Consider the following 14,184-nt stretch of genomic DNA (forward strand, 5'->3'; position numbering starts at 1 on the left):
TGTGTATCCTGCATATTGGTGTAAACAGCTAGGATGCAAGAATGTAAAACATTTGTAGCAAACTTCTGCCCTCCAGGGTTCTCCCACTGTGCTGTAAGCCTGTATTTAAGGCCTCCTCCCTCCTTTAATAAACAGCATTCTACTGAGACAAATGACCCGCTGTCTTGTCTCTGCTTTAATCCTCAGCCCCTCGCTCAGACATGGTGAATAGGTAATAGCATGGGCGCTACAAGTGGAGCTTCCACCAAGATATAAGAAAAAAGGGATGCACTGAAGGACACGAAGAAAGGCTGGCCAGTATTTTTAAAAAAAGTAAGAGCGGGTGAATTGTTATGGGTGCAGCTAGTTCGCAGTCGCTCCTGGAGGAACAGTTAATTGGACTGCTGAAGCAACAGGACACCACCATTACGAGCAGGATGGCTAAAGATTTCATTCAGATCCCCCAGAATGTTAGCCCCTGGTTTCTGGTCTCTGGGGGATTTAATATACCAGATTGGGAACAGGTTAAGATTGACTTACAAAAATGCTTTCAGGGGCGGGTAGGCGCGGGGGAGTGGTCAGGCCGGTTAAGATCGGAGGGGGCAGCGGTGGGACCGCTCACTCGCGGCAGCTGTCTAGGGGCCTTAGTCACCGCGCTGCTCCTGCTGGGGGCTGCCCACGCCAACCACCTGCCTCTGTCGCCGCCTCTTCCAGCGCCCAGCTCCCCCTGGCTAGAACATCCCCCAAGATGGCAGAGGAAGGCAGCAGTACCAGGGACTGTGAGTCCCTCAGCGTGCTCAACTGGGACCAGGTTAGCCGGCTGCATGAGGTTCTGACAGAGGTCGTACCCGTCCACGGACGAGGCAACTTTCCAACCTTGGAGATAACCCTTAAGGACATCGTCCAGACTGTCCGCAGCCGGCTGGAGGAGGCAGGCATCAAAGTTCAGGACGTCCGATTGAACAGCTCTGCAGCTGGCCATGTTTTGGTCAAAGACAACGGCTTGGGTTACAAAGATCTGGATCTCATCTTTCACGTGGCTCTTCCCACGGAGACAGAATTTCAGCTGGTGAGAGATGTAGTTCTGTGCTCCCTTCTGAACTTTCGGCCAGAGGGCGTGAATAAGCTCAAGATCAGCCCCGTCACCCTGAAGGAGGCGTATGTGCAGAAGCTGGTGAAGGTCTGCACAGAGGCAGACCACTGGAGCCTGATTTCCCTCTCCAACAAGAACGGGAGGAACGTGGAGCTCAAGTTTGTTGACTCCATCCGGCGTCAGTTTGAGTTCAGTGTGGACTCCTTCCAGATCATTCTAGACTCTTTGCTGTTTTTCTATGACTGCTCCAGTAATCCCACCTCTGCGCATTTCCACCCCACAGTGATCGGGGAGAGTGTGTACGGGGATTTTGAGGAAGCCTTTGACCATCTTCAGAACAGGCTGATCGCCACCAAGAACCCTGAAGAAATCCGAGGCGGGGGTCTTCTTAAGTACAGCAACCTTCTGGTGCGGGACTTCAGGCCTGCGGACCAGGAGGAAATCAAGACTCTAGAGCGTTACATGTGCTCCAGGTTTTTCATCGACTTCCCAGACATCCTGGAACAGCAGAGGAAGCTGGAGACCTACCTTCAAAACCACTTCGCTGAAGAAGAGAGAAGCAAGTACGACTACCTCATGATTCTTCGCAGGGTAGTGAACGAAAGCACCGTGTGCCTTATGGGGCACGAATGCAGGCAGACCCTGAACCTCATCTCTCTCCTGGCCTTGCGAGTGCTGGCAGAGCAAAACATCATCCCCAGTGCCACCAATGTCACCTGTTACTACCAGCCAGCTCCTTATGTCAGCGATGGCAACTTCAACAACTATTACATCGCCCATCCTCCAGTTACCTACAGCCAGCCTTATCCAACATGGCTGCCCTGTAACTAACCTCGAGACCTGAGGGTTTCCACAGTGGGAACCCATTTAGGGCAGGGGCTTTCAGGTAGGAGAGCCTCCTCCTAGATGTAGGTGTTTGGCTTTTAAAGGGGAACTCAGCTCTGACTCTACTTTTCTTTGTGAACCCATTGGAATAGGTCCACAAGACTATCAGGAGCCAACCCTAAAAGGACCCATATTACAGTGCCACTCTGGAAGATGCAATAGGAAGTGTGACCTCTCTACATCTTTCTAAGATAGTCACTAACTTGTCACTTCCCAGACATTAGCACATGGGATTTGAACTCTACACAGTCTCTGAGATTGGGAGAGTTGGGCAGCATGTGAGAAGCGTTCAAGGCGCTCTTCTCGACTAAGCAGCCTCCAGTCCTCTGCGGGCTCTCATTCAGGATTCTCAGCAGTTTCGTGAAAAGCCGTGCTGGTAGTCTCCTATTGTGTCAGTTTTAGTCAGCCCCGAAACTGGTAAACACAAGGGTTCTCTTTGTGACTGAATTTTCATTCACGGGACTGAGTTGTGTGTGTCTAATCCCTGTAGCAGAGCTGAGAATTTCATTCATCAATAAACCAAAGCCAATAGCTGGAGACTTGAGATCTGGTTGGAAGTGGTTTATGGTAGATGCTGGTCTGTTTCAAGGAATTATGAGATATTGTGGAGAAAAAAAAAATGACCTTTTCTTGAAATGTAACTTGAAAACAAAATAAAATGTGGAACATAATGTTTAAGTAGAATTGTGGTGGCGGGTGGCGATTGTCAATAGGGAACATGAATGTTTTGTTTTGTTTTCTGTAAGGAATTCTTATTGAATGACATGTTCCTCCCCCCCTCCCCATTGGCTCTCTGATGACTGACTCTTGTTCGCTCTTCCTGAGAGTAAGGACTATGTTGTGACCAGAGTCATGGTCATAGCTGACATGAGGTTCTTCCCATGTTTTAATTGGAAACCCATTTTTGGACATCAGTCCCAGTATGACAGCTATTTTGCTGGAGTACGTTGGACCCTTCTTCTCCAATCCCTTAAAAAAGAGTGATTGCATTCCCCAAATATTTTTCACAGCAGGAGAATTCAGGAATTTCAGGAGAAAAGAGTGACCAGTGAACCCACTGTTGAATTTCACTTCCAATCTCCAAGCTGCGGGGAAGTAGGGTTTAGTGTCGTCTGGCCTTGTGTGTTCTAGCTACCAGGGCACTTTGATATTACTCTGCTGTATTCGGGGAAGAGTTGAGTGAGTGAAGAATGACCTTTCTTATTCTGTAGATTTAAGCATTATGTCTATATTCTGCACTTTAGCAGGAAAACAGTGTTAATTGCAGGCCCAAAGCAAGCAGTCCATGGGGAGAGATCCAGGCGACTGTTGCCTTACCTAGTAGATTCAGATGAGATATTTCACCTTTTGAAACTTTCTCTGGGGTATTTTAGAATGCATCACTTTAGGATATCAAGGGGAAAGGCATTCAGTATTGCCAGCAAGCTTGATTTCTAAAGTGATTCCATCAGATCCAAGAGCTCAATTTTTACTTTGTCCAGCGACCATAAAAATCCAAAGATCTGAGTGATTGCTTTGTATTTGCTTTATTGAACTAGTTATCTTCATGCAAAAAGGCCCAGTACAAAGTAATTGGCTGGCCTTTTTCTAGTAATGTGTTTTCAAGTTTCTTCTGAAATGTGCTACATTGGTCCCCTTAACAGCTGATTGATGTGCGTCTTCACTGGCCTCCATATTAAGTTAGGTCACCAGAAGCCACTTAGTATCACCAGTTTCTACTGCTCTGTGAATCTTAGTTATGTTTGAATTCACTGACTTTTGAGTCCTGTGAGGGGACCCGAGCTGTTTCAGTGTTGGAGGGAAGGTAAAGAAAAGGGAACCCAACTTTGAAAACCATCGGTCATCCATGACCTTAAAATGCTGCCATTGTAGTGCAGTGAGGACAGGTTGGCACAGAAATAGATTTGTAGAGTCAGAGCTTTTGAAGTGGGTTGGAGCCTCCCTCAATATAAGGACTTGTTAATAGAAGCAGAAATCAGGATTGCTTTGACTGAGAAAGCTTGGGGACCAGTGAGGCACTGGAAAAACATCTGGCTTCTTTTTGAAATTCTTTCTGATATATATATATATATATATGTTTCCAGTCAGGCCAGGCCATAGTCTCCTGAGGATGGAGAGAGAGACAGAAGTTGTAAACCACCGCTGTATGATGGCCCTCTTGGTAGTTTCTTTGCCTGTCCAGCTGTTTTGTAGTTTGAGAATTGATGTGTGTTCTAGAACCATCACAGTAAAAAGTTGCGTTGACCAGAGCTCCATTTTTAAGACACAACTCCTGGATTGTGGATGTCTGGACTAGAGGTGTATTTACCTGCTCTGTGAACTTTCTGCCAGACCAGAAACAGGCCAGGGAAGCTTTCTATCTGAAACCTGCCTTTTGCGTGGCTTACCTAAGCACCAGACACCCTAACTTTTAGTGACTCCAGTGGCTCCCCTTTGTGTGTGTGTGTGTGTGTGTGTGTGTGTGTGTGTGTGTGTGTTGGGTAACGTGCAACTTGGCCTTGGCAGAGGGCACTGAAGTGCAAGTACGTACTCTGAGCCTGCTCTCCCAGTCTGCTCTTCAGAGTCAGTAGCAGCTAGGTTGAAAACAATACCTTCGCCATTGAGTACACAGATACACACGTACTTGGTTCTTGGCCTTGAGCTCCAGGCACACCCTCTGCCTTAAACCTTGGCAGGAAGATGCTGCTGCTTGGTCAGTCATTGCATTAAGATGAGACTCTGGTTACTAAATCAAATTCCTGGTGACTGCTATTGATTAAGGGCTTGTTTTCACTAACTCTTCAGTGGGTAATAGCTCAGTTCCTGGTCTTTATTGCAACTGTGTTTTGGCTGCCACCCACTGGGCCTGCCTGCCTCTGCCAGCCTGTCTCATAATCCTTTTCTTAAATCACATAGAGATGATGGTAGATTTGGCTCTACAGGCCTTCTAGCCTGCTGGGTTTCCACCTTAGAACAAAGACCCATGCTAAATGTAAAAGTTAATGATCGCAATTTTCAGGGTCTTTTAGATAGTGGTGCTGACACTTCAGTTATCTCTATAAAACATTGGCCCCTTAAAAATTCCACCTCTAAACCGGGCGGTGGTGGCGCACGCCTTTAATCCCAGCACTCGGGAGGCAGAGGCAGGTGGATCTTTGTGAGTTCAAGACCAGCCTGGGCTACCAAGTGAGTTCCAGGAAAGGTGCAAAGCTACACAGAGAAACCCTGTCTCAAAAAAACCAAAAAAAAAAAAAAATTCAACCTCTAACCTACAGACTATCGGCACAGCTCAGATGCCATTACAGAGCAAGCTACTTTTAAATTAGAAGGATAAGGAAGGTCATGCAGGAACTTTTCAACCCTTTGTGCTACCTGACATTCCAGTGAACTTGTGGGGACGGGATGTGTTAGACTGTATGGGAGCAGTGCTTACTACACAGCCTATACAACAGATGCTGAAGAGTCAGGGATCCTGCCTGGGCAGAGGCTTAGGGAAAATGCTGCAAGGAGATCCACTACCTGTGGCAGACAAAAGCTGTGTTACTAGATGTCCTGGGGATACTAGAGGATTAGGTTTTTTCCATAGGGGTCACTGCACAGCAGCCTTCAATAATACAACCAATAAAAATCACTTGAAAAAGTGATGACCCTGTATGGGTTGAACAGTGGCCCCTTACTAAAAAAAATGGAGGCTGTGAATGCATTAGTTAAGGAACAGTTAGATGCTGGACATATCATTCCTTCCATTTCACCCTAGAACACACCTATATTTGTTATTAAAAAGAAGCCAGGAAAATGGAGGCTGTTATAAGATCTTAGAACTGTAAATAAAATCATGCTTCTCATGGGAGCAACACAGCCTGGTTTGCCTGCCCCTGTGGCAATTCCTAAACATTGGCATTTAATTGTGGTTGACTTGAGGGATTGTTTCTTCACCATTCCTTTGCATCCCGAGGACAGCCCTCACTTTGTTTTTAGTGTTCCATCAGAAAATCTCAAAGAACCTTATCAAAGATATCAGTGGGTAGTCTTGCCCCAAGGAATTGCCAATAGCCCTACTATATGTCAAATTTATGTGTCTTTGGTCATAGCTCCAGTTCAAATAGCTTTTCCAGATGTTTATATAATTCACTACATGGACAATATTTTATTGGCTGCTGAAGGTAAAAAACTTGTTTTTGATGCCTTTTCTAAATTACAAAAGGTTCTTAGCCTGGCTAATTTACAAACAGCCCCAGAAGAGGTACAGGTATCCTTTCCCTATCATTATTTAGGTCATGAATTGTTACGAACAGGCATATATCCACAAAAGATTACTCTGCATATGGATCAGCTATGTATGCTTAATGATTTCCAAACGTTTCTGGAAGATATGCAATGGCTTTGGCCTACTTTAAAGATTCCAACAGGTCAACTTCATCCTTTGTATGATGTCTTAAAGGGCAACCCTGATCCTTTATCTCCCAGCTACAATTTGGGACATCATGAAAAGACCAAACCTAAGAATAATAGCTAAAGAAGAAGGAGAAAAATACCAACTCAAAGGCACAGAAAATATATTCAACAAAACCATAGAAGAAAACTTTCCAAACCTAAAGAAGGAAATGCCTATGAAGATACAAGAAGCTTACACAACACCAAATAGACTGGATCCAAAAAAAAAGTCCCCTCACAACATAATAATCAGACCACTAAACATACAGAATAAAGAAAAAATATTAAGAGCTGAAAAGGACAAAGACCAAGTAACATATAAAGACAGACCCATCAGAATAACACCTGACTTCTCAATGGAGACTCTGAAAGCCAGAGGGTCCTGGACAGATATTATGCAGACACTGAGACCATGGATGCCAACTCAGACTATTACACCCAGCAAAACTCTCAATCACCATAGACAGAGTAAACAAAATATTCCATGATAAAACCAGATTTAAACAATACCTATCTGCAAATCCAGCCCTTCAAAAAGCCCTAGAAGGAAAAATCCAACATATCATGAAAACACAGGCAATAAATAATCCCACACCAACAAATACCAAAGAAAGAAAACACACACTGCCAACAAAAAGTAACAGGAATTAACAAAAACTTGTTTATTAATTATTATTAATATCAATGGTCTCAATTCGCCTATAAAAAGACACAGACTAACAGAATGGATACAAAAACAGGATTTATCCTTCTGCTGCATACAAGAAACACACCTCAACTTCAAAGACAGACACTACCTCAGAGTAAAAGTTGGGAAAAGACTTTCCAATCAAATGGACTTAAAAACCAAGCTAGTGTAGCTATCCTAATATCTAATAAAATAGACTTCAAATTAAAAGAGATTGGAAAGGACATTACATATTCATCCCAGGGAAACCCCACCAAGGTGAAGTCTCAATTCTGATCATTTATGCCCCAAATACAAGGGCACCCACATTTGTAAAAGAAACACTACTAAAGCTTAAATCACATCAAACCCCATACACTAGTAGTGGGAGACTTCAACACCCCACTCTCACCAAAGGACGGTCTGCCAGACAGAAACTTAACAGAGAAATAAGGGAGCTAACAGGCATTATGACTCAAATGGACTTAATAGGTATCTAGAGAACATTCCACCCTAACACAAGAGAATATACCTTTTTCTCAACATCCCATGGACCTTCTCTAAAATCGACCACATGCTCTGTCAAAAAGCAAATCTCAACAGATAAAAAAATTGAAATAACCTCCTGTATTTTATTGGACCACCATGGCTTAAAGTTAGATTTCAACAACAAAAATTAGAGAAAGCCTACAATCTTTTGAAAAATGAATAATGCTAAACTGAATCACCAATGGGTCAAGAAAGAAATAAATTAAAGATTTTCTAGAATTCAATGAAAACAAATGTACAACATATCCAAACTTATGGAACACTACGAAAGCAGTGCCAAGAGGAAAATTCATAGTTCTAAATGCCAACATAAAGAAGACTTAACAGCACACCCAAAGGCTCTAGAACATAAAGAAGCAAACTCACCCAGGAGGAATACATGCCAGGAAATAATCAAATTGAAGGCTGAAATCAATAAAATAGAAACAGAGAGAACAATACAAAAAAAATCAATGAAAGCAGTTCTTTCAGAAAATCAACAAGACAGACAAGCCCTTATCCAAATTAACCAAAAGGCAGAGAGAAGCATCCTAATTAACAAAGTCAGAAATGTAAAGGGAGACATAACAGACAATGGGGAAGTCCAGAGAATCATCAGGCCATACTTCAAAAACCTGTTCTCAAGCAGGGCGGCAGTGGAACATGCCTTTAATCCCAGCACTGGGAGGCAGATCCAGGTGGATCTCTGTGAGTTCAAGGCCAGCATGGTCTACAGAGTGAGATCCAGGACAGGAACAAAAACTACATGGAAAAACCCTGTCTTGAAAAACCAGGGGGAAAAAAACCTGTACTCCACAAAATTGGAAAATCTGAAGGAAATAAATTTTCTGGGTAGGTACCACATGCCAAAGTTAAATCAAGACCAGATAAACTATTAAACTGACCAATAACCCCTAAGGAAACAGAAACAGTCATTAAAAGTCTCCCTACCAAAAAAAAAACAAAAAACAAAAAACAGGACCAGGGGGGTTCTGCACAGAATTCTACCAGATTTTCAAAGAAGAGTTAATAACCAATACTCTCTAATTATTCCACACAATAGAAACAGATGGAACACTGTCAAACTCTTTACATGAGGCTACAGTTGCCCTGATACCCAAACCACACAAAGATGCGACCAAAAAAGAGAATTACAGACCAATCTCGTGAACATAGATGCGAAAATAATAAAATACTGGCAAACTGAATCCAAGAACACATCAAAAAAATTATCCACCATGACCAAGTAGGCTTCATCCCAGGGATGAAAGGATGGTTCAACATATGAAAATCTGTCAATACACCATATAAACAAACTGAAAGAAAAAAACCACATGATCATCTCATTAGATGCTGAAAAAGCCTTTGACAAGCCAGGCGATGGTGGCGCATGCCTTTAATCCCAGCCCTCGGGAGGCAGAGCCAGGCGGATCTCTGTAAGTTTGAGGCCAACCTGGGCTACAGAGTGAGTTCCAGGAAAGGCGCAAAGCTACACAGAGAAACCCTGTCTTGAAAAACAAAACAAAACAAAACAAAAAAAAGCCTTTGACAAAATCCAACACCCCTTCATGATAAAGGTCTTGTAGAGATCAGGAATACAATGAACATACCTAAACATAATAAAGGCAATTTATGGCAAGCCCACAGCCAACATCAAATTAAATTGAGAGAAACTCAAAGCAATTCCACTAAAATCAGAAACAAGACAAGGCTGACCACTCTCCCCATAATTATTCAATATAGTACTCAAAGTTCTAGCTAGAGCAATAAGACAACAAGAGGAGATCAAGGGGATAGAAATTGGAAAAGAAGGCAAACTTTCACTATTTGCAGATGATATGATAATATTCATAAGTGACCTCAAAAATTCTACCAGAGAACTCCTACAGCTGATAAATCCCTTCAGTAATGTGGCAGGATACAAGATTAACTAAAAAAAAAAAAAAAAAAAAAAAAAACAAAAAAAAAAAACAAAAAAACAAAAAAAAAACAACAGTAACCCTCCTATATACAAATATAAAAGGGCTGAGAAAGAAATCAGAGAAACATCACCCTTTACAATAGCCACAAATAATATAAAATACCTTGGGGTAACTCTAACTAAACAAGTGAAAGACCTGTGTGGTAAGAACTTTTAGTCTTTAAAGAAAGAAATCAAAGAAGATATCAGAAAATGAAAAGATCTCTCATGCTCATGGATAGGTAAGATTAACATAGTAAAAATGGCAGTCTTACCAAAAGCATCTACAGATTCAATGCAATCCCCATTAAAACCCCAACACAATTCTTCACAAACCTGGCAAGAACAATACTCAACTTCATATGGAAAAACACAGGATAGCTAAAAGAATCCTATACAATAAAGCAACCTCTGGAGGTATCACAATCCCTGACCTCAAGCTCTACTATAGAGCTATAGTTTAAAAAAAAAAAAAAAAAAGCTTGGTATTGGCATAAAAACCAACACAGGGACCAATGGAATCAAACTGAAGATCCTGACATTAACCCACACACCTATGAACACCTGGTTTTTGACAAAGAAGCCAAAACTGTACCATGGAAAAAAGAAAGCACCTTCAACAAATGGTGCTGGCATAACTGGATGTCAACATGCAGAAGATTGCAAATAGATCCATATCTGTCACCATGCACTAAACTCAAGTCCCAGTGAATCAAAGATCTCAACATAAATCCAGTTACTCTGAACTTGACAGAAGAGAAAGTAGGAAGTAGTCTTGAACACACTGGCACAGGAGACCACTTCCTATATATAACACCAGTAGCACAGACACTGAGAGCAAAAATTAATAAATGGGACCTCCTGAAACTGAGAAGCTTCTTTGGGGAAAGGACATGGTCAATAAGACAAAACGACAGCCTACAGAATGAGAAAAGATCTTCACCAAACCCACATCTGACAAAGGGCTGATTTCTAAAGTGTATAAAGAACTCAAGAAACTAGACATCAAAATGCTGAACAATCCAATTAAAAAATGGGCTGCAGAGCTTAACAGAGAATTCTCAGCAGAAGAATCTCAAATGGCTGAAAGACATTTAAGGAATTGGTCAACATCCTTAGCCATCAGGGAAATACAAATCAAACAACTCTGAGATACCATCTCACACCTGTCAAAATGGCTAAGATCAAAATCACTGATGACAGTTTATGTTGGAGAGGATACAGAGCAAGGGGAACACTCCTCCACTGTAAGTGGGAATGCAAACTTGTACAGCCACTTTGGAAATCAGTATGGTGGTTTCTCAGAAAATTGGGAATCAATCTACCTCAAGACCCAGCTATACCACTCTTGGGCATATACCCAAGGAATGCTCAATCATACCACAAGAACACATGCTCAACTATGTTCATAGCAGCATTTTTCATAATAGCCAGAACCTGGAAACAACCTAGATGCCCCTCAACCAAAAAATGGATTTTAAAAAATGTGGCACATATATACAATGGAGTACTACTCAGCAGAGAAAAACAATGACATCATGAAAATTGCAGGCAAATGGATGGAACTGGAAAATATCATCCTGAGTGAGGTAACCCAGACTCAGAAGGACAAACATGGTATGTACTCACTCATGAGTGGATACCAGATGTAAAACAAAGGATAACCAGACTACAACCCACAGTTCCAAAGAAGCTAGCTAACAAGGAAAACCCTAAGAGGGACACATAGATCGCCCAGCGATGGAGAAAAATATGAGATCTGAACAAACTGGGGGTGAGGGAGGTTAATGGAGGGCAAGGGATGGGGAATGAGAACATAAGGAAACAGGAAGTTCGAGCTGGAACAGGGACAGAGTGGAAGAGCAAGGAAAGAGACCATGATATATGAAGACATCATGGGAACAGGGAGAAACAGGGTGCTAGGGAAGTTCCCAGGAATCCACAAGAATGACCCCACCTTAGACTACTAGCAATAATAGAGAAGGTGCTGGAACTGGCCTACTCCAGTAATCAGATTAGTGAATACCCTGTCATCATAGAGCCATAGTTACATAGTTCATCCAGTAACTGATGGAAGCAGATGTAGAGATCCATGGCCAGGACCCAGGCTGAACTCCAGAAGTCCAATTGATGAGAGAGAGGAAGGATTCTATGAGTAAGGGACAACGAGATCATGGTGGGAAAATGTACAGAGATGGCCAGCCAAATGTGGAAACACATGAACTGTGGACCAATAGCTGTGGAGCCCCCATGGGACTGGACTAGGCCCTCTGGATAGGCGAGACAGTTGTTCAGCTTGAACTGTTTAGGGAGACCCCAGGCAGTGGGATCAGGATTCATCCACGATGCATGAGTGGGCTTTTTGGAGCCCAGTGCCTATGGTGGGACATCTTGTGCAGCTTTGGTGCAGGGGGAGGGTCTTGGATGGACCTGCCTCAAATGAATGTACCAGGCTCTGCTGATTCCCCATGGGAGACCTTGCCTTGGAGGAGGTGGGAATGGGAGGTGAGTTCAGGAGAAAGGCTGGGGGGGGGGGGGAGAGGGAGGAGTGGGGCATCTGTGGTTGGTATATAAAATGAATAGAAAATTTCTTAATAATAAAAATGTAAAAAGCAAAGCAGAAACTACAGCCCATACATATGTAATGCATATACTATAAATATTCCCACAAATAATTCCTGTTTTTCATATTGACTAAGACTTGAGTATTTCTACTACAATTGATATTTTTTAAAATCCTCAGTAATAATATTTGAATGAGATTTCATGTCCTGGAAATTTATTTTGTACTTTATTTTGTACTTCACTCACCCATTTTGATTTATATAATAATACTTCTGACTCACTCACTTTTATTTATGTTTATTTAAAAACATATAAAGGTAATGTTTATTAAAAAAAGATAATAATTTGCTATTTTGAAAATCCTCTTATGTCATAACTTTCTAGAGAATTAGCATATGTACCAGTACTGTGTTTTCACCTCCTTTTGTAAATTTAATTTATCTATCTTTAACAATATAAAAATACTTAAGGCTTCACTTAATAAAAACAACTATCAGTGGCAAGAGTAAGGACCATATGCATACTGGCTACTTCTTCATGAAACATGTCTTCAGAACCAGCTCAGGCACACATGCATACCATTCCCGTTACATTATTACAAGTTTACAATGATCAACTCACATTCTTCAAGATCCACCCCAATTTTGCATAGGTCAGATAATATTAGAGGGAGGTATGGAGGGAACCACCCACACCTACATTTTCCAAGTCTTTGATGTTGTCAATAATATGCAATATGTATGGAGTAAAGGGTCCAGGATTCAAAGGCAGAAGGGGCATGGCACCACTCACCATCACTAAGATCTCACTAGCAAGGCTGTTGTTCCCTATACCTCCCAATAATAAGACATTGTTTTTCATTCACTATTTTCCCTAGTAATCACAGCTCTAATAGCTTCCATTTAGCCATTTCCAAGCATCATAACCCTCATCCTACAGGTCAGGGAAAACATGAAGATTGTGCCAATACCCAAGTATAATTATCCCAATTACAAATTCTGTGCTTGGAAAAATAACTGCAGAATGACTTCTTGGACCCAGTATGAATTGCATGTTGCCTGAAATTTCAGTGACCACCTGCCCCCAACCCCTGACATAAGCATTTACTTTAATAGGAGGGCCACACACTATTTGGGATTACCCATAATGACCAAATTCAGCCCATGTCCAATAGGACCTGTGGGGTCTGGTTATGTCCTATTTCACAAGGAACAGCTACCCAGGTAAAGGATTCTTCCTATGGGGAAGAATCTGAGAAAGATTAACAGAGGGCTGGAGAGATGGCTAAGCACCTATAAGTACTTGTTCTTCCAAAGAACCCAAGTTTGGTCTTCAGAATCTACACTGGATGGCTCAGAACCCACTATAACTCCAACTCTAGTGATTCTGATGCCCTCTTCTAGCTTCTGTGGGTGCATTTACTCACATGTACATACCCATGTACATATACAGAAATGTAAAATTGCAGGGGACCCAAGAGGACCTGGCCTCCTGCCTCAGTCAAGTCTCAGTCTCAGTCAAGAGTGCCTTTGACTACAAATCAAGGTATATATACTGTAGTTTAGACAGACTTACTGGGCTTCCTATTTCATTTCTGGGAACACTTTGAGAATGTGCCTGCACTTCAGCTCTGAGTAACACAATTTTGATCATTGCTTTGCCAATCTTGTCATCAGATAAGCACACTCACTTTGCCCTTTGCAATTTAGTATTTATTTACACTTGACACTTGTGGCTCCAGTATCCCATTAAACCCACTGAATTCAGGTTTTCAAATTGAGCTGCTCCACCTGCTACTGCAAGACCTGGCATGCAGACATGGGCAATTGATGAGCTCTTCATATACGCTGATGCTCCTGACATTTCTATCTTGTACTATGAGTGAAAGGTACTATTCTCAACCTGAACACTGAAAATAGGCTTTACATGGTACATCATTTCAATTTATTGAGTCTGTGGATTTCTTCATCAGCATTAATTTTTGATATATCAGGCATTACTGGTTCATTTACAGAAGGCAATCTTTTGACCCAGAATTCAGCCCCAAAATTGAATAAATTTTAAGAAATTTTTCTGTGTTTGCCTACATGTAAT

At 42.0% G+C, this 14,184-nt stretch overlaps 1 protein-coding gene across 1 annotated transcript; it reads left to right on the forward strand.

Annotated features, from left to right (window-relative positions):
* Positions 1 to 508: 508 nt before the first annotated feature.
* On the forward strand, positions 509 to 2,628 carry LOC102915539 (terminal nucleotidyltransferase 5C). Its single transcript, XM_006995496.4, has one exon. The coding sequence runs from the start codon at positions 524 to 526 to the stop codon at positions 1,901 to 1,903; it is 1,380 nt and encodes a 459-aa protein (XP_006995558.3). The 5' UTR covers positions 509 to 523; the 3' UTR covers positions 1,904 to 2,628.
* The last annotated feature ends 11,556 nt before the right edge of the window (positions 2,629 to 14,184 follow it).

This window comes from Peromyscus maniculatus, chromosome 17, assembly GCF_049852395.1.
Source record: "Peromyscus maniculatus bairdii isolate BWxNUB_F1_BW_parent chromosome 17, HU_Pman_BW_mat_3.1, whole genome shotgun sequence".
In the NCBI taxonomy this organism is placed as follows: domain Eukaryota; kingdom Metazoa; phylum Chordata; class Mammalia; order Rodentia; family Cricetidae; genus Peromyscus; species Peromyscus maniculatus.